Source organism: Callorhinchus milii, unplaced genomic scaffold, assembly GCF_018977255.1.
Source record: "Callorhinchus milii isolate IMCB2004 unplaced genomic scaffold, IMCB_Cmil_1.0 Scaffold2, whole genome shotgun sequence".
In the NCBI taxonomy this organism is placed as follows: domain Eukaryota; kingdom Metazoa; phylum Chordata; class Chondrichthyes; order Chimaeriformes; family Callorhinchidae; genus Callorhinchus; species Callorhinchus milii.
The window spans coordinates 111,581,998-111,606,534 of NW_024704743.1; the positions used below are offsets into that span (position 1 = coordinate 111,581,998).

Sequence of the window (24,537 nt, forward strand, 5' to 3'; positions counted from 1 at the left end):
GGATGAGGATGATAAATCCAACCATTCATTTTATATCTTTATAAGACTCGAGGATATTTGATTTCTAGAAATACAGACTTTTTTCCGCAATGTAAATAAAAAGCTATTGTGACAAATGAAAAGCAAAATTTACAAAGTAAGCTAAAAAACGGCTGTATATAAATATGTATTACATAATATATAACCCAATATCTCACAAAAAACTACTGTAATAACCTTCTACTAGTTGCATGATTGATATTTAGCTTTTAATTAATTATAAAGGCATATGTTATGTATTCACTCGTGTCCCATAAAAACCTCCACCCATGAGGAACCGGTTATTTTAAAGTCAAGAGGGTGTATTACTTTTTTTCAAGGTATGAAATATGAAAATAAAGGAAATATGTCCATCAGACAGCAGAGATTATTGCCTCATGATCCAGCAGAATATAATAATCTTTGTATTTGATGTAGCACCTTATCATGTCTTCAAGACTTCTCAAAGTGCTTCACAGAATATCAACAACTTACATTTATAAAATGCCATTCACGCAGGGTAGCGTCCCGGAGCATTTGACAGTGACGGAGTGGGATCCAGAACCAGGGGAAGAGGGAGGGTGGAAAATATACTGTAAGGTGAATTAACTGTATATTTTGTGGGCAATATACAGAAGCTGATTGCGCACAGCTATATCCCACAAACAGTCGTGGATTGAGTGAGCAAGTTATTTTTTTTAAAAAAGTTTTGTGCACATGGAAATTGATAAGACTCTTCATCCAGTGGATGTCCCATGACAAGAATAACCCCAACATTTGTTATAGCGTCTTTACATCGGGCGGTCGTCTGCAAGTCCTTCAAAGGATTTACAGTTAACTCTAGTGACCGTGCATTTTGTAGGCAAACAAGATAGCCAATTTGCACATAAAAACACCCTACAATCAACCATAAAGTGAATTACCAATTTAATCTGGGGGATTGTTGGCCAGGAGACAGGTAGAAACTACCTTCTCGTTTTGAATAGTGCCTTGGAAACTTTGTGTATCAGCTTTTTCTTCTCTCTCTCAAACATACAGGTTGCTTCACCCCAGCTATGGTACCTGTGGACACCATCAGGTACAGCAGGGGGCAATCGGGAATATTGAATGCTGGTCTTAATCACACAGCAGATTCTAAGTCCCAGATGAGTTTTCTATCTGCTTCTCATTGATCCAAGGCTAGAACACTACCTAATCCTGCAGCGGAATTCTGTAGCTCAGTGATTAGCTCACTCGCCTTGCAAGCGAGAGACCTTGGTTCGATTCCCGGCAGGGTGAAACATTGGGCAAGTTTCCTTACTCCACACGCCTCTATTTACCTAGCAGTAAATAGGAACACGTTTGTTAGTCAATTAGCTGATCGTTTTTCCGGGGGTAATAATTTCTTCAAAAATAATAATGATTTGGTCGCTTCAATCCATGACTATTTGTGGGACACTGCTGTGTGCAATTGGCTGCCGTGTTCCGCCCTCTAAATATATAGTCAATTCACTTTACAGAATATTCTGTGAAGTGCTTTGAGATGTCTCAAAGACTTGATAAGGTACTATATTAAATGCAAGAATTATTATTATTATTAATTTCAGGGGGGAAAAAGTGCAATTGTCAGGGTCCTCTTTCAATGGCAGAAGTAGGAAGCTTTGTCATCTTATGGAAAAAACAGTTGAAGATGGAATCCTGAAGCTGTCTGTGCCTTTTACCGAGAACCATAACACCCATTTTTATCTAATAAACAAATCATTTACATAAAAAACAGCAGGTCAATCAGCATCTGAAAGTGAATGATTTTCCAGATTCTGATGGAAGATCACCCTCCAAAATGTTCATCAATCTTTATTACTGTATCTCCGATCCTCCTATCTAATGTCATGCCCTTTTTCTGTCAGCGTATATAATGTCTAGATATCATTGCTTAGTCAGACATTATGCCTATAGAATCATATTGTAAATCTTTGTAATTAGGTATCAGTGTATTATAGAGGTATCATTTCTCCTATTACAATGAAAGAAAATATCTACGTCAGCTAAAGGGAGGATACAGCAAAAATACCAAATTTCCTCAAAGTTGCAGCTAACCTACAATATTGAGTGACCCATGTGTTTAAGGTATCAGATCAACTGCTGTGTCAGTAAGAAGCAAGCACATGTAGCCATTACTTAAATCAGTTTTGCCCTTGCATGAATGTTAACCAGGAGAAGAATTGAAGGCTACTGGCAGCTTCAATTTGCATTTTGCATTAAATTGTTCTATAACTGATGTTTAATAAAAAAAAACTGCAGCCTTACACTAATTTCTGTCTCTCCAATTTCTTTTTCTAATAGATGTAAGGGAATTACAAGATACAGTTTGGGGTTCAGATATTTATGAATCACTAAAGATTTGATTTTACAATTTAGGGTACGATCTGAACACCTTAATTCTTTAAAATGTATTCTTATTATCTACTATTATACGTATATCCTAAATTATTACAATTTCGATACCTTCTCAGAGGACACATAGGTAAGAAATTATATTCCATTGAAGGAATATTTTAAAAATACTGCTTTTGAACAGTAAGATTTTATGGGATGATTTAGCTCAAATTAAAGGCAGCAAATATTAATCTGAATTGTCACATCATAAAGGAAGAAATTTACATATTTATTGGTAAATTGTAAGAGAATAATAATGTTCCTTGCATTTGATATAATGCCTTAGCACATCGTCACAACGTTTCAAATCACATTTTACTGTAAAGTAAAATCATCTGTTGCAATGTATTTTAAAAATACTGTTCAGATGCAGTCTAGCAACAAATAGAAACTTTTTATGGTGACGGCATAGAGTTCTGTCATGACGGTCAATGAGCAGAATCATTTAATAGCTAGAAGACATTGGGTGATCCATTCACAAAGCCACATTTTCTGCATCGAATATCAGTTATTAGTTACCTGTTTTAAGAACACAAGTAAATATGAAACACAAATAGGTCATTCAGATCATCAAACCCATACTTTTCAGTCAAGTAAAACCTACCTTATTATTGGCATTACCCGATCCACTCTCCCTCATGCTCATTTGTGGGACATTGCTTTGTGCAATTTGGCTGCCACGTTCATCCACAAGTACACAGTCACTACACTTCACAGTAAAATCTCGTGATGTATTTTGAGATTTCTCAACCTCATGATAATAATAATAATCCTTGCATTTGATATAGCACTTTTCACGTCTTCTAGACGTCTCAAAGCGCTTCACAGAATATGCTGTAAAATTAATTGACTGTATATTTGCGGGCGAAACGCGGCAGCCAATTGCGCACAGCAGTGTCCCACAAACAGTCGTGGATTGAAAATGACCAATTTATTATTGATTTTGTTTTTTGAAGGGATTATTATTAGGTGTGTGGAGTAAGGAAACTTGCCCAAAGTTTCGCCCTGTCTGGAATTATTATTATCTCCTGGGGAAAGCATTGTATATGTAAACCACTGGTGTTGCACATCAGCTTTTCATTAATTTTTTCAGGCAAACCAAAAACTGTTTGGAAGCAGGACAAAACAATGAAAGAAAGTGCATGGAATTGTTCCAGTATTACAAATAGCTATTTGATTGCCATTCTAATAACATTGGTGAGAATTTTCCCCATCGAGAAAATGAACACATGATTAGTGATAGAGAAAATTGGAGGTTACAATGGCACATTTAATCCATTTAAAATAGAAGTTCAATTTATTTTTGCCTGGTGCAAGTGTTGTTACACATCAATTAAGGCACTTAATTGTTGCTGAAAGCCAATTAAACCAGGAAATTTCGTTTTTTTCACTCCCTCTGAGGCTTTCTGAATGGGCTATTTATCAATGGTCTGAGTTGGTGCAAACTTTGAAAACTAAACTCCTGATAATTTGAACCTCGCTTAACTTTTCACCACCACCTACATCACCATGCTGTCAATATCCCAGCCACTTCCAGTGCAAATATTAATAGAGGACTCTACTTGTCACTCTGCTTAACTCTGAATTAGTTGCATGCCAGAAATATTTACAAGTACTTAAAATGTAAAATCGATTGCATAACTAGTCCTATAAGATGGTGTCTAGCTTTGCAGAGGCTTCCTGCCCTATCCTGTGACTGGAGTAGGTGCTTGGCGGGGGTTGAGCGCACATGCTCAGATGCATTGCAGAGCCTCTAGTCTATTAGCCTCCCGACCCACCTCCTGCCCTATCCTGTGACAGGGTGGACAGTCATGGCATTGCCCTCCAACGGATCATAGGAATGCCAACCCCGGCTATATAAGTTCAAAGTCCCGATGTCTCAGACACTCAACGAGTGCTACCAACTGGGGCAGATTGAAACCAATAGTTCCTGAAAGTCAAAACAATCAAAAAGTTATTTTTTATTACCTCTTCCTCAGATTGTTTGTTCAACTGACTGACTATTTTCAGCTCAGAATGGAGTTTCTTCATCTTAATTTCATATGCAGAATTTTCGGTGGTGAGTTTTTCATTTGATTGTTGCAGCACAGCGTTGTCACCGCTGAGAACAATTACATCCTTAGTCTTTCCATTCAGCTGAAAGAAAAACAGGAGTGTGAGGACTGAGCTAAAGTGAAATGCATTTTAATTATTCCACATGTTGTGGAGTCCTGTAGCTCAGTGGTTATAGCACTCATCTCGCAAGCGAGAGGTCCTGGGTTTAATTCCCGGGCAGGGCAAAACATTGGGCAAGTTTCCTTACTCCCCATGCCTCTGTTTACCTAGCGGTAAGTAGGAACCCGGTCGTCAGTCGATTTGCAGATCACTTTTCCGAGGGTAATAATCCCTTCAAAAATAAATATAACGTCACTCAATCCACAACTGTTTGTGGAAGACTGCTGTGCACAATTGGCTGCAGTGTTTTGCCCACAAAATATACAGTCAATTCAATTTACAGTATATTCTGTGAAGTGCTTTGAGACGTTTAGAAGCCGTGATTAGGTGTTATATCAAATGCAAGGATTATCATTTTATATTATAACACTATTTTGTCTTCATAGTATCGATAACAGAACTGACTCGATTTTTTGCAAACGCCATTAAACTCTGTAAATTACTTTTGATTTGCCCCTTAAAAGCAGCTAATTTCCAAGACTGAGAGGGATAGGGAATAAGAATATTTCCCCATCTACTGTCTTCTACTGAACCAGTCGCTAGGAGGTGAGGATATCAAATATGGGAAGAATGGTCATCCTCCTGTATTACAATGAGCAGCCACCAAGAACCTAGAACAACTTTTTTTCCTTAAATTTCTGTTTTACACAGAAAAAAACCTTGAAATGTTTAAAATGTAAGTTTGGCCAAATGCTTTTCATTTGCATTGTTTGTTGCAATGATTTTGCATATCCGTAACAGGAGAGTGGGACAGGGCATGTGGAAAAAACACCAGTGCTGATATTTCCCAGCAATATTGATATTGTCTTAACTGTTATGAATATGCAAAATCACAGTGACTTCCTGGGCCAGATTGACATCAGCTAATTCCTTTTATTTAAAAGTATAAAGTGTATGGCAGTGCGGAGTAATTGAGGTAGTACCTGCTCCACATTCTCTCTCTGACTTCCTTGCAAGATTGAAATTTCCAATTTTAGATCATGGGCATTCTTTTCTGACACTGACAGTTCTTTATTGCACTGTTTATATTTTTCCTTCGATTCATCCAGGTTAGTCTGCAACCTTGCCAAACTTTCTTTGTAGTATTCAACCTATAAAAACACAATGTTTATTTTTAACCAATTTTATATATGTTATAACAATACTTCAACCAGTAAATCAAGGCATTTCTGTAAGTGCAAGTCGGTGCTGTCAATTGTATCTAAGGACAAATGTTAAATATTTCCTATTAACTATGCCAAAACCCAGAATCACAAATCCGAGACAAACCCACTTTCCTCTCCTGCCCCTCCTGCTACAATCAAAAAGGTTATAACCTGAAACTTAGCATCATCTAACCATTACTTCTTGATTCATCTCGACCGCTCTCAGCTTTCTCTGCCTTGGTGCGCTATGGAACTTGGCAATTCACCCAAGTTTATCAGTTTTAGAAAAAAAATTAAATTATCAACCACTTGAGAGAGAATTAACCTGACCAGCTGCTGGCAGGTTTTCTACAACTGTAAACAGTGCTTATTTCCAGAAAGCTTTCTTTTATTTTACCCTTTGGATTTGCTTATTCTTCTTACAACATTTCAACAGCAAAGCTTTTCACTTTGACTGTCGTACAGACACAGCAGTGGGCATTCCTGGTGGAACGTACAGCGAAATCCTAGTAATACTACTTGTGAACAAACATTAGCAGGGATCTATTTGGTGTTGGTAAGCAGGATCCAAGTAATTTCTAGTACAAACCTGATTTTCTGTCCAATGGCATCAGTAAAATCCTGAAGTTCAAATTCCCTTTTGCAATCTCTGAGCATTGACAGTAGGCAGCTAACACACAATAACCAACTTTGTTTTGGCTCTGTGGACCAACAACCCTTCCCATCCAAAAAAGGAATATCTTCCCTAGGTCTATTAAACCATTGTTACAGCCTATAGTTTTGTCTTGTAGAGCAACTTTTTAAAAATAAAGTATGTCAGCAGTGCTGAGAATGAAAATGTCTATAGCAGTGTGTAAAGTTGACTCAGTAAATTGCAGAATAGTTATAATTATTTAACGCATTGGAGACCAAGGAACATTTTTTTTCCCCAAGGATAAATTTCATGTTGCCAGTGCCAGGAAACAACAACAACAAATTACATTTGTATAGTGCCTTTCACATCCTGAGGATGTCCCAAAGAATCTCTTTCCTGGATCCTGAGCATTTCATTGGGATCAGCTTTACTTTTGCAACAGGACATTTGGAAAATTTTGAATGATGAAGTCAATTTTTTAACTGCATGACTGACCGCATTGCCTGAAAGGGTGGTCGAGGCCGATTCGATAACTACTTTTAAAAACGCGGTGGATGGGTATTTGAAGAAGACGGGTTTGCAGGGTTATGGGGAAAAGGCTGGGGTGTGGGATTGACATTAATTGCTCTATTCAAAGAGCTGGCACACACTCGATGCGCCGAATGGCCTCTTTTTGTGCTGTACGATTCTATGATTCTAGTATAGCACACGATTGATATAAATTGAGGATATGAATCCCTAACATTTGAACATAGGTTTTAGAAGAAAATTAATTACTTTACAGATGGTAACTTGATTTTGTCCATTTGTAATTAGCAAACTGTCTTTATATGGAGCAAAATATCCTACTTTTGTATTAATGTTATTTTTTCACTAATCTAATATTGTGATTATTAAACAAAATGAATATTTAGCACTCAGTAAACTGGACAATAATGCTATGATAACAGGCAGTCTAGTATTAGTTTCCAGGAAAAGTCAGTATTGGTCTGCTGAACTTATAAGATGTAATTTACCATTGTCAGTCTGATGTCATAGGCTGCGGGCCATTCCTGGTGCTAATTAAATGTCATTAGCTCAGCAAAACAGAATAACTAATTGCGATGTTTTAACAGTTCATTTCTGAATTTGTCTCTGTTTATATTAACAGCATCAGACATAGATTACAAAATAATGCAACCAGCTGATAAAAGTATTGAGCTTAAATCAAAACATCCCTAAAACCCACGCTGTCTGAAATAAAAATGAGACTTATTTACAATGAACCAACATTTCACAAAATGTTCGTCAACGTGCATATGAAATTAGAGCTAGCATCAGTCTCAATTACAGATATAATGACACATAGACAGATAGTGACACTATAGCATCCATTTTTTTCAGCCCTCACTAAAAATAATGATTTTTAAATGCAAATGCAATAGTTAAAGCATAAGCCTTTAGGCTGTATCGCACTCCTGAAGGAGTAGAATAAATTAATTTACATATATTAATGTAAACAAGGAATCAGCTAGGGAAAATGGTGTTATGTGACTGCAAAGCTCCGATGCTCACTGGGTGGTATTGTGAGATTACCTAGTTCAAGTAAAGAGTACTCATTCTTTAAAGGATGTCCAACTTCTAAATACAAATAGAAGAACCACCATTCTAATGACCCAAAGAGGTGTTCCATTAATACGTCCACACCTTGATTAACCAAAAGCAATCTATCTCCACTGTGCTGAACAAGGCTATGTTCTGAGGTGTGACTTTAGTTGTTTGCCCAGAGGAGGCATTGAAACCTCAAGTAACTCTCACTCAAACAGTAGACAAAAACAGTAGACAAAAAAGTATCCCCAATTTATGGATGATCATAAAGAGAAAAGGGAAAAGACCACAAGCAAGATCTATATTATGGAGGAGAAATTGTTCCAACAACAACAAAATTATTTGTATAGTGCCTTTTACGTCGGGAGGACATCCCAAGGATATTCCAAGGATGGCGACAGAAGCTTTGCCTATGTAAATTATGCAATTGTCTGAATGGTCGTTGGGTACCAAGATTGCTTGATCAGTCCTGACAATGGCTGATTCTGGACTAGACGTTGAATCCACAGTAATTCTTACAATACATTTATTTAAAGCTCAGAAACATAAAATACTCAATGTTACCTCTTCAGCATAGTGCTTTCTCTGTTTCTCAGTTGCAGCCATGCTTAAGTGAATATGTTTAACTCTTGAGTCCGCTTTTGTTAGCTCCTCACACACACTGTGATGCTTATTCTGTAGAAGTTCCATTTCTTCCTTCAGTGTTGATATAAGATTCTCCCGATCCTTAAGCTGTGAAAACACCAAAGAATTTTAATTATTTCAACAAGTTATTTCAATGTTCTCTATCCCAAATATAACATTATTATCATAGAATAATAATATTAATAATAATAATTAATCATAATAATATTATCATAGAATCTATAGCTGTGATTTGCCCCAGTTATGAGTCCCAACATTGTGGGATTCTTCAGTTGGCAATATGCATCTGCTATGTTATTGAAATTCCAATTATTCAAACCTTCCAGGAAGTAGTGCTTCCTGGGCAGCCAATCAAATTTGTAAAGTCCCTGAATTTAAAGCTTATAGAGCATGTGTCAGCCTGGCTTGGTTGGTAGCATTCTCATCTGAGTCAGATGGTTTGGGGTTTAAGCCTCACATCAAGAGTTTGAACTCACATAGTCTAGGGTGACACTCCAGTCCTGTGCTGAGGGTGTGCTGCAATGTTCAAGATGCCATTCTTTGGATGAGATATTAAATGGAGGTCCCTTCTGCCTGTTCAAGTGGACATTAAAGATACCATGGCACTATTCAGATAGAGAAGGAAATTTCTCTGGGTGTTTTTGGCTAATAATCCCCCAGATAAAATTGGGTTATTCACTTAAAAGTTGTTTGTTGGACTCTGCTCTGTGTAAACTGATCTTTTATTATCAGTTAAATTAGCCTTGTTCAATATATCAGCAATATTATATATTTATATTTAAAGGTTCCAGTAGGTTTGTTAAACATGATTTTTCTTTCTAGATCAATTATGACTGTCTTTAACAAATTAAGCTTATCCAAGTGTTTTCCCATTGGATTGCTCAAGATTGCTTGCTGGTTCCCATATATTTCTCTTGAATCTTAAATTGAGTCATGTACATATTTTCCAATCCCTAGGAATCACTAAATTTAGTAATCATACAAAAATGGCAGTTAAAACAGCACAATTTTCAGTCTTCAAAACCTTTGCATTTGATAGATCACCTTTCACATAGGAAGGATATCTCAAAGGATTTCACAGGATATACTGTAAATTGTACAACTGTAAATGTCTGATGCATTTTGGAGACAATCATCCAATTTTGCTTGCAGTAATGTCTGAGGATTCTCTCTTATAAGGAACCATTTAGCACGTTTTCTCTGTCGGGTTTCATGATACTAAAATTTCAAGGTTTATTATGATTAGGGGAGATAAATTCCACCTGGATCTAAATTTACTTTATTTTCTTAGCATTTCAGAGTATCCTGAATTTTGCAATTCTTAAATGAAGTCTTAATTTTGAAGTTTTTTTTTGTAAGTTTGTTTAAGCATTACAGAAAACTGACTTCAAAATTAAAACTGAATTCAACATTTTGCCAAATTCCGGAAAATCCAAAACAGAGAAAATTAGTAAATCTAGACACAGATGGAAAGTAAGTAAGCAGGTAAGTCAAACAGAACTATTTTACAGAAATGGTAATAGATTTGTACAGTGTTAATAGAGGTTAACACAAGAGGTTAGATATATAACACAAGAGGTTAGATATATTTCTGAAATAAGCAAAATTGAAGGTAGTTGAGGTTGTGGATTATTAAGGAAATGGATGTGCTGGACATTATCCACTAGTAAAAACATTTTATGTTGTTATGTTACAAGTGATAGTCAGGAGTTATGAAGATTCTTCCTTATGATTGGACTTAAGCTGATGTGTTGCAATCCCCATTAAGAATTCTGTTTATGAAATACACGTGGAGATAATTTTAAAATACTGTAAATGTGATGGTGAGAGCTTTAGGTTGAGAAGCCATTTCAAACAGGATTTAATTACTGAATAAAAGATCATAAGTTGCTGATACCCTAAAAGACGCTGACTCTCCAGTGTTTGCTGCTGTCGAATTTTGAGTTCAGTTCCATTCTGAAGTGTCAGTCACACTTTAGTCAGTTTTACAAGATGATGCTTTAAAGCAATGTAGAGAGTTCAAAGTCTAGGCTGTTTTAGCTTCCTAACTCGGGGAAGACACATATCTTGAAGAGCAATAGGAGGAATTTTAAAATGGAGAAACAAGCAAAACACCCTAGCTGAAAAGTCCCTGTAATTTGATTTTCTCCAGATTTAGAAACATAATTAGCGGGGGTATGAGAGAAGCAAATTACACACTTTTTAGTAAAATAATCTACACCTATTGTTTTCCTCTAGTACCACATCCATCTGTGCAAAGAGGTCCTCGGTTAACTGTTGGAAATACTTGTCTACCACGTTGCCTTTAGGACGTAAAATGAATTTGACATTTATACTTTTTAAAAAGCCTGAAATGATCAACAGTAAAGATGCAGGTTTCTATATATACACTAAGTCGTATCAGTTGGGATCATAACAGCATTTCTCCCACAAAATATACAGTCAATTCACTTTACAGTATATTCGGGAAGGCTTTGAGACATCTCAAAGTTGTGATAAGGCACTACACCAAATGCAAGAATTATTATTATTATTTAATAAGGCTGATGCAAAGTCTGAGTTGCAGGCGAATTTTAGAAGCATAGAAAATCTGAGTTAAATCAATAATTTAATGCGTAATTTAATGCAGCCAGTAAATGCATATGTGGTAATGGGTTAAGATTACATTTACCGCTATTCAATGTGTCTTTACAAATCATCACATGGGCTCTTACTGGCAAACGTTGGAATCACACTGAATCGTAGGCAATGGAAGTTCTTCTGCGCATGGGTTGACGTATGAAGACTATGTTCCCTGAGATTCAATACAGCTGGCTGGTAAGTGCGCATGCGTCCATGGGTAAGGACGTCATTTCCCGTGATTCAAGATGTCCGGTAAACACGGGGGTAATAGAGAATAGGGGAGCAGCATTACGAATTAGGAGGTGAGTTATACGAGTAGTATGAAGTAATCTAAGTGATAGGAAACTCAATGGGTCTTGGGTGAATGTACGACTTAGGCGTTGATACGATTTATAAAGATAAGACTTATACGAGTTTTACTGTATATATTAAATTTTTTAATCTTTACTCCAATTTATGTTAGATTAATAGATAATATTAAAAAGAATGTAATTTACCATCTGTGCACCATTCTTTTGTTTGCCTTTGAGGTTTTCTACTTCCACCTCCATTTCAGATATGTGGTACTTTAACTTCGCAAGCTGCCTTTGTTGATCCTGGTATTGGTTTTGTGCCTGACTAAGCTCCTCCCTTAGACAACTTACCAGTTCCTCTTGCAGCTGAAGCTACAATATAAACATCAGCAATAATGGATAAAACATTTTTGCATTGTATTAGAAACAATTCACTATGTGTATATACGAATAGAGTGTATAACATTATCTTAACAATCTGAGATGCACAATTTCACAGTATAAAATAATTAATGAAAATGTCAGGATACAAAATGATGCAGATAAAACACGTTGGGTGAAAATTGTAACTTGTGAGATGTAACTTAATGCATTGTTAATTGTTGAAAACTCGGCCCTGTTGATGAATTAATTTACTGATTTATCTATTAATTTATCGAATTTCATGACATTAACTAATGGTTAGTGGGCAAAGGTGTAACTCAACAAAAAAAACAGGTTTCAGCCAATATTTTGTAAACTGATGGTCCAGTGCTGCAAAATGTGGGCCGGCTTTGCACCCAATTAATGTGCTGGAGCTGGGGGGGGTGTGGGGTAATCACACCCATGACCAGTTCATAAACGAAGACACCAACAATATTTTTAATGATGTGATAATTAGTAATTATAATTAATAAAGTGAATTAATAATCATCACCAGCGTTAATTGAAAAGCACAGGTCGCAATTTTCACCCCATTCAAAGAGGCATAAAAATAATGGCCAATATTCCACTGCATTGAGATGAGTGTTGTGAAAATCTAAAGGCAGTGTATGTAGAATTCTTAATTGGTACATTGAAAATGCATTAATTGGTGACTAAATGGTTTAAGTATATAAGTCATTAAATAATGTCTGAAAGAGTGTCATTAGACACTCGAGAAGGTTTAAACCTAGGTCTGCCTAGAAGAACAGGAAACAATGTATTCAAATTTCAAAAATATGCAGCAGTGTACTATCCTCCTATTAACAAGCAGAACTACGCATAAACTAACACCAAGCAAAATGTAATGAATGTAGACAGCATAAGCAATTCATTGGCACATCGACCTTCCTGTTTATTGCAAAAGGCATGAATTATTAATGCTCATTATAGCACTGTAACACATTATGAAAGGGTTGGTAAGCACATATAACGGACTGTGTAATAATGTAGTGTGAATGATAGGAAAAATATGCAATGCACCATGAAACCCGATTTACTCTAGTATGCAGTATGTTACATAGAAACTGTTAATATGCAGAAGAATGCTAATAAGTGCTAAAGAAATGATTTTGCAGACATATTAGCAGGAGTGGATATCAGCATGTGCCGCTGATGTTGATCTCAAACAATTCATAATTCTTACAAATGTTGCTGTGGTAAATCTCTGGCTACTATACACAATAAACCTCATTTATTTTTTGGTGGCTTTCACTTCTCTGTTGCTCATCACATAAAGATTTAAAGTGGGTTGCACCAAACAATGCATGCAGATGGCATACAATAAGTAGAATAAAGTAAAGCAATGTTGATGCCATATCCTCATGCAGACTGTCAAAGATTATTTTCAACTAGGAACCTCATGAAATGGAAACCTTACTTCCATCTAATGGTTCTGTTAGTCATCAGTTTAAAAACCTCTGCAAAGAAAACAATATGAGTATATGAGTAGGAGCAATATTTACATGCAACAAGGATCAAGTAAAACATGAAAAGAACTTCTATACACAAAACAGAGCAGGTGTGAAAGGATGTTTTAATTATTCAGTGCTCTCAAAAAATAATTTTAGAAAAATGTAATTTTTGATGCCATATCCTCAGGCCAATAAATGGTTGATGATACCATATCATTTAATATAGAATTTTTGATAACCAGTAATAACCATTCTGTTTTACAACCCAATCATATTTATCTGTAATTGTCTCTATACAGGTGTAGGATTTAGAAAATATAGTGCAACGACAGATTTCAAAACACATTCAAAGAATAATGACAACAATTTGTATCAGGAAATCCCTCATAATTAGATGATTATCTGTCTTGACCACTGATTTTAACCAACTGGAGTCTCTAGCAGTTGTTCTGTTATTTTCTATTTGCCTCGGTAAAGATATAAAACGTTCTTATAATAATTACTAGCATTTATTTTGCACCTTTCGGATTATGTGATGAGGCACTTTTACATAAAACAAGCATGTCAAATGCTTTACAACATATAACACATTAGATATTAAACAATAATTGTTAAATTGGCAAACATGGCGTCTAATTTGTGCTAGCAATATTCCATAAACAACATTGAGATTAGTAACCAATTTGCTGAACTTAGCGATAAACTTGGGGTAGGAGCGGAATATAAGAGAGGATAACTGTCTTTTTGGAGTCCTGTAGCTTAGTGGTTAGAGCACTCGCAAGTTTCCTTCTCCACACGCCTCTCTTTTCCTAGCAGTCAGTAGGAACCCGGTTGTCGATTGGCGGATCGCTTTTTTGGGGACAATAATCCCTTCAATAATAATATTTGGTCACTCAATTCATGATTGTTTATGGGACACTAATGTGCGTAATTGACAACCGCGTTTCGGCCACAAAATATACAGACTCAAAGACATGCTAAGGTGCTACACCAAATGCAAGAATTATAAGGATTATTATTATATTTTTTGGAATAATAACTTCTGCTTTGTGTTACAGGTGCTCCCATTAGAACAATCGAAAATAGGATGATGTGGAAATTGCATAGAATTACATAGTCTGTTACAACATGGAAACAGACCATTCAACCCAACTTGTCTGTGCCATTTATACTCCATATGATCTTCCACCCCTGCTTACCCCCTCTCCCATTCTCCTCTATTCCATTATTAATAATAATAATCCTTGCATTTGATATAGCGCTTTTAACGTCTTCTAGATGTCTCAAAGCGCTTCACAGAATATGCTGTAAAGTTAATTGATCATTTATTTGTGGAAGAAATGCGGCAGCCAATTGCGCACAGCAGTGTCCCACAAACAGTCGTGGATTGAAAATGAACAATTTATTATTGTTTTGTTTTGGAGGGATTATTATTAGGCGTGTGGAGTAAGGAAACTTGCCCAAGGTTTCGCTCTGCCTGGAATTGAACTCAAGTGTCTCGCTTGCAAGGCGAGTGCTCTAACCACTGAGCTACAGGAACTTATAGTTAGTAATGCACAGCACAACAGTTGTGGGGATGCTAGCATGTGTACACCACAATATGCACTGAATACTCGTTGCACACATTATAATTTATACAAAAATGTCCAGGTCTTCAAATCTGTATAATCAAGTGTAGATAGTAATATTCACCCAAAACCTTAAATTACTTCAAAACTTCTTCAAATTTCATGTTCGTGGTGCCAGAAAATTGAGCCAGCATGCATTTCAACTTGACCAACTTTACACACACTTTAGTGTGTGTAAATACACACTTTAGTGGTATCAAACAATGCACATAAAAATATTAATGACAAAACAGAAAGTGACGAAGAAAGATCCGAATACATGTGAGGTTAGCTGAATCTCCATTCCGTCATACTGCACTTATTGGCATGGAATGCCAACAAAATATGGAAATCTTTGAAAGACAAAAAATTAGGTGGAAATAATAATGGATAATACATATTCTTGTTCTTCAAGTTAAGGGAGTGTAGCTAGCAAAATAATATTTGCAAATCTTAGCGCACCCTCTTTCTTTGTCAAAGCCTCTGGTTGTATTTTGTATCATCAAGGCAGTTTCTGGAACTTCTTTGAGACTCTTCCATCCATGTAGATGAATGGGAATTGAAAAATAAATACTGTAATAGAGATCAGAACAGGACTGACTAAAATTCTATCAAAGTTGTAAACAAAGTTATGCAATTGACTGAACAACCAATAATAACTCAGTTCATCGTTTCCAACCCAAAAGCTGCAAACAGAACAGTTTCTGCTGAGCTACATTGCTTAAAACTCTTACATACTGGTGTGGTGTGATACATTAGATGGTAGCACAAACTACTGTAATGTTTTCTCATTAAACCTGATGTTTCGTCATAACAATTGCCATTTCCCAGAATGTAACACCAATAAACAACAACAACAAACTTACATTTGCATAGCACCTTTCACGTCGGGAGGACATTCCAAGGTTTTGGACAGACAGAGTTACGAACCTGAGCTGGGGGTCGGGGTGGGGGAGTGTGGAGGGCAGGGGAGAATCAGGGAGATCGAAAGCATGGTCGAAGAGAAGGGTCTTGAGGTGGGTCTTGAAGGTGCCGAGCGAGGGGGCGAGACGGAGGGACTGCGGGATGAAGTTCCAGAGTGTGGGTGCAGAGTGGCGGAAAGCCCGCCCGCCTATAGAGGGGCGAGCAAGGCGGGGACATGAAGCATACCGGAGCCCGCTGAGCGGAGGGAGCGAACAGGGTGATTGGGGGTTTCGAGGTCGGAGAGGTAGGGGGGAGCAAGACCGTGAAGGGCTTTGAAGGTGAGGACCAGGATCTTGAACTGTATCCTCTGTGTGATGGGAAGCCAGTGGAGTTGGGCAAGGATGGGGGTGATAGGGTCACAGAGCCTGGTGCGGGAGAAGATATGGGCTGCAGAGTTCTGGATGATCTGCAGCCTGTGGAGGGAGGAGTTGGGGAGGCCGACAAGCAGTGAGTTTGCACTGTTAAGCCTCAATGTAATGAAGGGCACGTATGAAGGTTTTGGCAGCTGTAGAGTAAGACAGTGATGGAGCCGGGCGACGTTGTGGAGGTGGGGGAAGGCAAAGCGGGTCATGGCGCAGATGTGGGGTAGAAAGGATAGTTGAGGGTCAAACAAGACCCCAAGGTTCTTGACTGGCTTAGTAAGGTGGAGTGTGCAACCATGGATGGTGATGCTGTCAGCGCCTGAGTTGTGGAGGCGCTGATGGGAGCCAATCAGGATGGGATATGAGCACATCTTAACATAAACATCCAATTTTCAGAATACAATGTGGTGTGTTAACTTTGAGTGACAACAACAACAAAATTACATTTATAGAACGCCTTTCACGTCGGGAGGACGTCCCAAAGTGCTGAACTTTCAGGTGACAGGGCTTGAGAATGGGGGAAGGGGTGGTGGTGTAGGGGTGAGGGAAGGCAGAGAGGTCGGAGGGAGACCAAAAGCACGGTCGAGGAGAAAGGTCTTGAGACTGACCTTGAAGGAGGCAAGGGAGGAAGCGAAGCAAAGGGACCGTGGGATGGAGTTCCAGAGCGTAGGGACAGAGAGGCTGAAAGCCCGGCCCCCAATGGTAGGGCAGGTCAGGCGGGAGACATGGAGCAGTCCGGAGCCTGATGAACGGAGGGAGCGGGCAGGTTCGTAGGGAGTCAGCAGGTCAGAGAGGTAGGAGTGGGCATGGCCACGGATGGCCTTAAAGGTGAGGACGAGGATCTTGAACTCGATCCTCTGGGGGATGGGGAGCCAGTGGAGTCGGGCGAGGGTGGGAATGATGGGGTCACGGAGCCTGGTGCGTGAGAGTACACGAGCTGCAGAGTTTTGGATGATCTGTAGCTTGTGAAGGGTTGTGAAGGCCGATGAGGAGGGCCAAGTGCTATTATGGTTCATATGTTGGTCATTAAAACCTACTCCAAGTAGAAACATTATAGAAAATAACAAAATGATGTGATATTATTTCCATTTTGTACATTGTGAACTATTCCTTAGACTTTGCTTAGTTCATGCTTATTTTGAACATTCACATTTTTTTAATGATGTAATATTTTCTGATATCTAGGAAACATTACATGTAATGACATACCCTTGTTTTTACCAGATTACAGTTTATTTCAAAGAATGTAGGACACTTATTAAGCTTTCATTATTATGCCTTTTACTAAAATGTTTCTAAGCTGAATGCTTGTACAGTCTATGCACTACAGAATAACAGCAGCAATTCAAAAATGTGGATGAACACGATTGGAAAATCCTTGTGAAACTGCAATTGTATACACTCAATTTTTTTTAGGGTTCCGAGATGCTATCTTTCATGACGAGGGCTGCATAAATGCAAGTTGTTGTTGTTTTAAATATCTTTGGGATAAGGTTTTCCACTACAGAATGACATATGTACAACTTGCACTTTTATACCTTTTTCACTGTGTTACTTTCTTTACTACATCCCATATTTAGTACATACCTTATCAATTGTGCGTCTAGACTCTTCAACTACATTAGCTCTACGCGTTCATGCAGTTAATTGAGCCATCTTACAAAAACTTTGGTGGTTTCTAGCTCCTTGCCATCCTATTACTCTTGGGCATTCATTTTTTGCTTCCATGAGTAACAGCAGGCTACCTATCATCTTTGTATGCAGATAACAAAATGTAAATGAATCCTTCCCATTCAAATATGCATGACAACCCTAATACTGCTCACTGGAAACCAAACAAAGCGTCCCCTTTCCACTCAGCACATCTGGATCTTCAGTGCATGGCACTGGTACATCACTTAGCTGCTCTTTATGACCATTACAACGCCTGAATAATTACAGAAGGCATCTGTTCATTGATTCAGTATTTCCCTGGTACCTTTCTTTTTGGTATTATCTTATTTCAAATTAATTCCAAGAGAATGAGTGACAATTTTAGATGTGAGAAGACATTGGGGTGCAGATTTAAATCTCATGACATTTGGGCTAAGGAATGGGGATAGAGGGGGAAGAAGATTAGCTGGGGTTCCTGGTGCTCTGAACAGTGAATCGGGATGCTTTGTGCGAACAGGAGGGAGAGTGATATTGCTCTTGTTACTGAGATCATGACTTTGACAATGGGTGCTTAGAATTCACTTGTGTGTCTATAAACAAGCATCACTGAAGATGCTACACTGGGAAGGCAAAAGAAGTTCATGACCATGATGTCCTCTGTGAATCATCTGCTGACACTCACTTTCCAGGCTTTGACAATGAAGAATAGCTTTTTGAAGAAGTTAGAAATGGGTGTAACCGTAGCTCAAAAAAAGTAAACAAAAATAACTTTACTAATTAACTTCACTCTCAGGGCATTTCCAGTTGTTAACCCCCAAATGTTCAAAACTGGTTGTTAATTAATGGTCTTAGAATGAGTTGTTTGACTCCCCTATTAATTACTGATAAAACACCATCCTTATGTACATTTCATTCACAGTTTGACACACATTTATGACACGATATTGACTAAACATAAATTCCTAGTAGTGTAAGCAGAAATGTAGGTTGACAACATCCAAGATAGATTTTGTCCAACTCAAGCTAGAAACAGATTTGTGTCACAGAAGGGGTTAACGGTTTAATGTGCAAACCTAGGATTTTCCTAATGTTTAACAGTTTAAACAGTTCACAACAAAAACCTGCCAGGTATAATTTGCTAGATATTGATCAAGTAAGAATTCCTCTCTAGACAGGTTAGGCTTTCCTCTTTCCTATGTGGTCACAGAAAAGTCTGAAATCCAATACAAAGATCAGCTGCTCATCCAGTTTCCACTAAAGCAATTTGTGTTATGGATTTATTTTTGCACAGTACAATAGTCATTGCCACTTCTACCATTTGAGCAGTTTGATTGCCTGACCCTGCTTATTTTATCTGTGGAAGTACAGTGCATGAACTTGGCAATAAATCAGGTTTAACAGATACGATTTAAACTAAGTAATCAATGAGTGGGCTTTGCCTTTAAATATATAAATGCTGATAAGCCTGTCGTTTTCTACCAGCATTTCCTAGTCAGTTTTGGTCTGCTTGTTACTAAGTCAATAGTTGCCACTTCATTTTTATTTAATATAATCAAAGGCTCAAGCTATGATTTTTTTTATAGATGTAACCAAATGCAGAAAACATTGCATAACACCATACAAATAACATATACAAGGGAAATACTGATTTCTTGATCGATTTCTTGTCAAGATGACTGGCCACATGAAAGTTATATGCAACTCATTCTCTGAGTAGTTAAAACATTGCAAAGGTAGTACATTGACTCCTTCCCCTTATTACTGCAGACGTGAGTTGACATCTTTTACAGGGGTGCAAAGACAGGAAGATGGATTAATTATCTTCCTTCTCGTTGGAGGCAGCGGAAAACAACCAAGTACACACTCAGACCTCCACCAGCCTATCCTAGTTAATCTCTTAATGTTTTTAAACGGCAAAAAGTGCATTACTAGTTATTTATTAACATTAAAATTCTTAAGACCCTCTTCTTAAACTGTTTAAATATTATAAGTTTAAAAGAACGCTTGGAACTGGCTACAATATAACCTGATATATACTTCAATTGATGGCATAAATTCTTCACTTGACGGCATATATACTTCAATTGATGGCATAAATTTTATTCTAAAACCATCTCCTAAAGTTGGTTTGGAAGGGGGCTAGGAATCAAATTAATTCCCCTAAAATCTGATTTATACTCCACTTATACTGTTGATTCAATACAGAAACCAGTCTAAATGAGGAATAAGAGAATAGTTGTAGATTCAGAAGGTTACATAATTAGTTACATAGTTGTGAGCCAACAACAAATTACATTTACATAGCGCAATTCACTTCGGGAAGATGCCCCAAGGCGCTGGATAATAAAGGGCTTGCACCTGAGCTGGGGGTTGGATTCTGGAGGGTTGGGAGGATGACTGAAGGCACTGTCAGACCGACCTTGAAGGAGAATGAGAGCCTATCTGACAATGTGATAAGGCGCTGTATCAAATCCTGCTTATATAATTCCTGAAAGTAGTAGATGTAGCTTGGCAAGAGCCAAGGCTTGAGGATGCTGCATTGTAACTCTCAATACACATGGTTATTATACGTTTTGCCCAACTCGCATAACAGATCCCACTGTATACGCAATTTAATGCAATTCCTCAGTATTCTTTCACAAAGTATGGCGCAGTAGACTCAATTGGCCTAACGATTGAGGGTCGAACAAGACACCGTGTACATAAATACAGTGCACATAAATATTATAAATAGGAACACATGTCTTTTTTTAAGGCTATATCCTAAATTTGCAGGTTGCCATATCACTGGAATGACCTCTTTTAAGCTGGTATCCCATGAAACAGCACTAAAATTTTACACTACTGCCTTGAAACTCTAATGATTAACAAGCTAGTCCTAAAACTATAAGTATAGGTATATTAATATAGGCAGAGTGATTATTGTTCTGCTACACAATGGGGTCAAAAAAGAAGGTTCCCAACTGGATTCACTAATAGCAACTGTTAATGGAAAATGCTGCCAGTAACTAGCAGTACCTCAAATAAGCAACTCCCAGGACACAAACGCCAAAGTGTCAGGAGACCACAGAGTTCAAGCAAATCCTCTGTGACCTGCTGCTGATTACCACCAAGATTCCCAATGAGGAACTCTTGAACCATTAATGAATTAATGAAATCTGCTATTTTTCTACCCCACTGACTTATTTTGCAAAATTGATTGAATGGTTATATCTATCAGAATTTTTTTGCCATTGTACTAATTCTGCGTACCAAACCATAATTACATTTAAAAATCAAGTTCAAACTGTAAAATATTCGAAGTCATCTCACTTGTAGTATTTCTTACCCTGATCCCTTGATGAGAAATCTCATTAGAATTCCCTTCAAGCCACGAGAAACTCCACTCCAGAAGTAGACTGTGTTTGAGAGGAGTTCCCACGGGTCAGTGTAACGTATTGCCCATTAACCAAAGAAGACCCCATTTGTGTGACTCACGATTCCTTATTAAGGTATCATAGTGAGAAATTTTCCACATAAAATACAGTCAATTCACTTTATAGTATAGTGCTTTGAGACATCTCAAAGACCTGATAAGACGCTTTATCAAATGCAAGGATTATTATTTTTAATAAATACCATGAAATAGACCCCACTGTCTCAGCATCAGTGCTAGAAAACTGCATAAACATGCATTTGTTTGTGTTGATTTTCTTTTCCTGTGGGATGTAAATATTTAAAAATCAAATACCTGTTGCTGTAACGTTTCCACCTGCTCTCTGGTATTGGCCAGGTCTAATTCCAGTTTGTGGCTTGCTTGCTGGTGTTTTAACATTTCCTGTAGTGTTTTCTGCTGCTCTTGCTTTGTTACATTTAGCTCATTTTTCAGCTTCTCCCATAGCTCCCTAGGCAAAAGTATAGTAGAGAGAAAAATTGAGACAATAGTTTTCAGTGCTTAGTAAAATTATTCTTTTATCCAATATTCCTATTATGTTTTAGAAATTAATTTGTGATATCTTTTAAAAAAAAATCCATTAAAGATGTTGCGGGTTATCTGATGTATGATACTGCAAAAAGGTCCTGCTTCATAGCTCCTTCTTGGTATATATGATATGGCTGAGGACTTCCATATAAAATTCTATCTTCTCTTCTTATCAAATGATAGAAAAACGGGTGCTGTCTTAAAAAAAACACAATAACAGACTCCATTGCCTCAAAAGGCATTACGTTTTAATAATGGACATACAATCTAGATATTGGATACAATTATTGAAATTATTGTGTTTGGTTGCATTTGATGTTGAGGTACACACACACAACTTCAGCCAATTTTATTTTGCTTCATAATCTGCCAGTGCACACCACTGATTAAGTAGGAATGAGGTAATTTAAATCAATTTTCAGTCCATCTTTTCACTGATTCGCCAAGATGTCAAAAAAAGAAGATGGCCTCATATAACACGTTAAAAATGCAAAGGCTATTTGCTCCCGAACTTAGAAAAACTAAAGACGATACAGCCAAAGATTTACAAACCACTGTAAATTTGATGATTATGCTATATTCAGTTACAACTCAGCATAAAACATCTGAGAGCATTGCCACCATTCTCCTAACCACATCCTGAACATACACATCCATAACCACTGAAAAGTGGTTTCTGGTTAGAGGTGTAGATTCTCAACAGCAGATACTAACTCTCTACCAATCGGGGCAGCCAACAAACCCCGGACATATGAGCATGTGTTCACAAATACGGATTCCAATAAACAGCTGTTGTCCCAAACCTCAGTTTCCTTATCATCTATTCAATAGACATCTGCCTCTAGCGTGGTGGAAGAACCTATACATAACAACTTGTGACATGCCAGCTATCTTGATGTTCCAAAGATCTAAATCATAATACTAGATGCATTCATGATCAACTATTAATCTAGGTCCTCTCTGGCTGGGAAAGAAATATGTTGGCTGTGAAACCATCTCCATTTCCAGAATGCTGAACAAGTGTAAGCTGGAGTCCACCCTCCCTGCAGATGCTTTTCCCTTTTTACCATAAATCCACCTTACAGTTTGAAAATGGACCATGAAAAAGGAAAGAAGGAAACATTTGTGCTGTCTGCTCAAAATCTCCCAACCACCATGGAGAATGGTTTGGGCACATGTCCTAAGTGGTACAAGCGTCTTCAGTGGCAGATTGCTAAGAACCTAGAACACAACCTGCCTTCACCCCTCAAACAAAAGTAGAAAGACAACTGTCTGACATTCAAATGAACTTTACCCCAATCACAATAGGTATTCAATCAATATGACCTATTCAATTCTAGTTGGATTTAATATACATTGAAAAATGTACAGTAGTGTAATAGCGTGGTTCCATTGCTAATAATGCAACACTTATTATTTCTAAGGCAATAGAAAAAAATAAGTGGAAAGCGCTATATCAAATGCAAGGATTATTATATTATTATTATTATTGTTATTATTATAATAAGTACTGCATTACTGCCAGTGGGATCACACTTTTATGAGCAGTGAATGTGTGTAAATATTATACGTCAGACATAAACCTAGGCATAAATGTTAATATTTTATCTTTTCCCCCCATTTTAAGCAAATGCTTTCATTGGGTATTGATTATCATAATAAATAAAAAATGTTATTTTTCAAGTCTCTATTAGGTAATTTTGCCTTTTCAAGCAATCAATAATGCAGTCAAATGAGTTACAAAGACCCTTATCTATTTTTAATTTGCAAGTTCACATACTTGAGGCGCTAGATCAGAAACAAGCTTTGCACTAATGTACCGCTGAGAAAACCTGTAACACGAGTGTGCTTATCTAAAGCAATTGTCTCAGGCGACGCTCAAAGGGTTGTGACTGAAGGAAATTTAATGTAGGAAGGTCTATACTCTTTCCCTTGAGTAGACAAGTGCTGAGTTACTTGAAACGAAGAATAGTATTCTCGTGGTACACAGTGCAAAAAGATGAGGGGTGAAAATTATGTCTTGAAAGTATGGCTGTAAAAGTAAATCAATAAAGTGTCTATTTCTGCTTTTCCACCAGAGACCTCAGATCCACAGTCTCAAACAATCGATGCTACAAATTATTGTGATTTCCAGTTCCCCAGTTGGAAATTATGAATAAAACTTTAACTATTGTCACACACAGTACAAGGAGTGGAATTATTCCAATGATGAGGTTTTAGATCACATGGTCACACTTTACCTCAATAATTCCTTGTAGAACTGTTTAGTGCAACAGAACTCTTAGCTTTGGATTAGAACTTTTTTTAAAACATCATTTCTGAAAGCTCATTCATCGAAATGTGCATGTTCATAATTTAAGTAAAATGTAATGTTTGCATATATAATCTACTAAACTAATGGTACAATTATTTACGGAAATAGGGATCCTATCTACATGTAAAAATTATGCATTTGGGACTTACACATTATGATGCATTTATTGGGTTCAGAACCAGATTACTCATTTTATGGTGTCAAATCAATTTTTCTGCTCATTTTTGTCA

At 37.3% G+C, this 24,537-nt stretch overlaps 1 protein-coding gene across 1 annotated transcript in view; it reads right to left on the reverse strand.

The window, feature by feature from the left end:
- LOC103190167 (interaptin) overlaps positions 1-24,537 on the reverse strand; it is a 183,819-nt gene that overhangs the window by 38,468 nt on the left and 120,814 nt on the right. The window contains exons 26-30 of the mRNA XM_042331688.1: positions 21,763-21,916; positions 11,778-11,945; positions 8,578-8,745; positions 5,571-5,738; positions 4,402-4,569 (exon numbers count right to left, since the gene is read on the reverse strand). Of these exons, the coding sequence (XP_042187622.1) occupies positions 4,402-4,569; positions 5,571-5,738; positions 8,578-8,745; positions 11,778-11,945; positions 21,763-21,916 (826 nt within the window). The remainder of the gene's footprint in view (positions 1-4,401; positions 4,570-5,570; positions 5,739-8,577; positions 8,746-11,777; positions 11,946-21,762; positions 21,917-24,537) is intronic.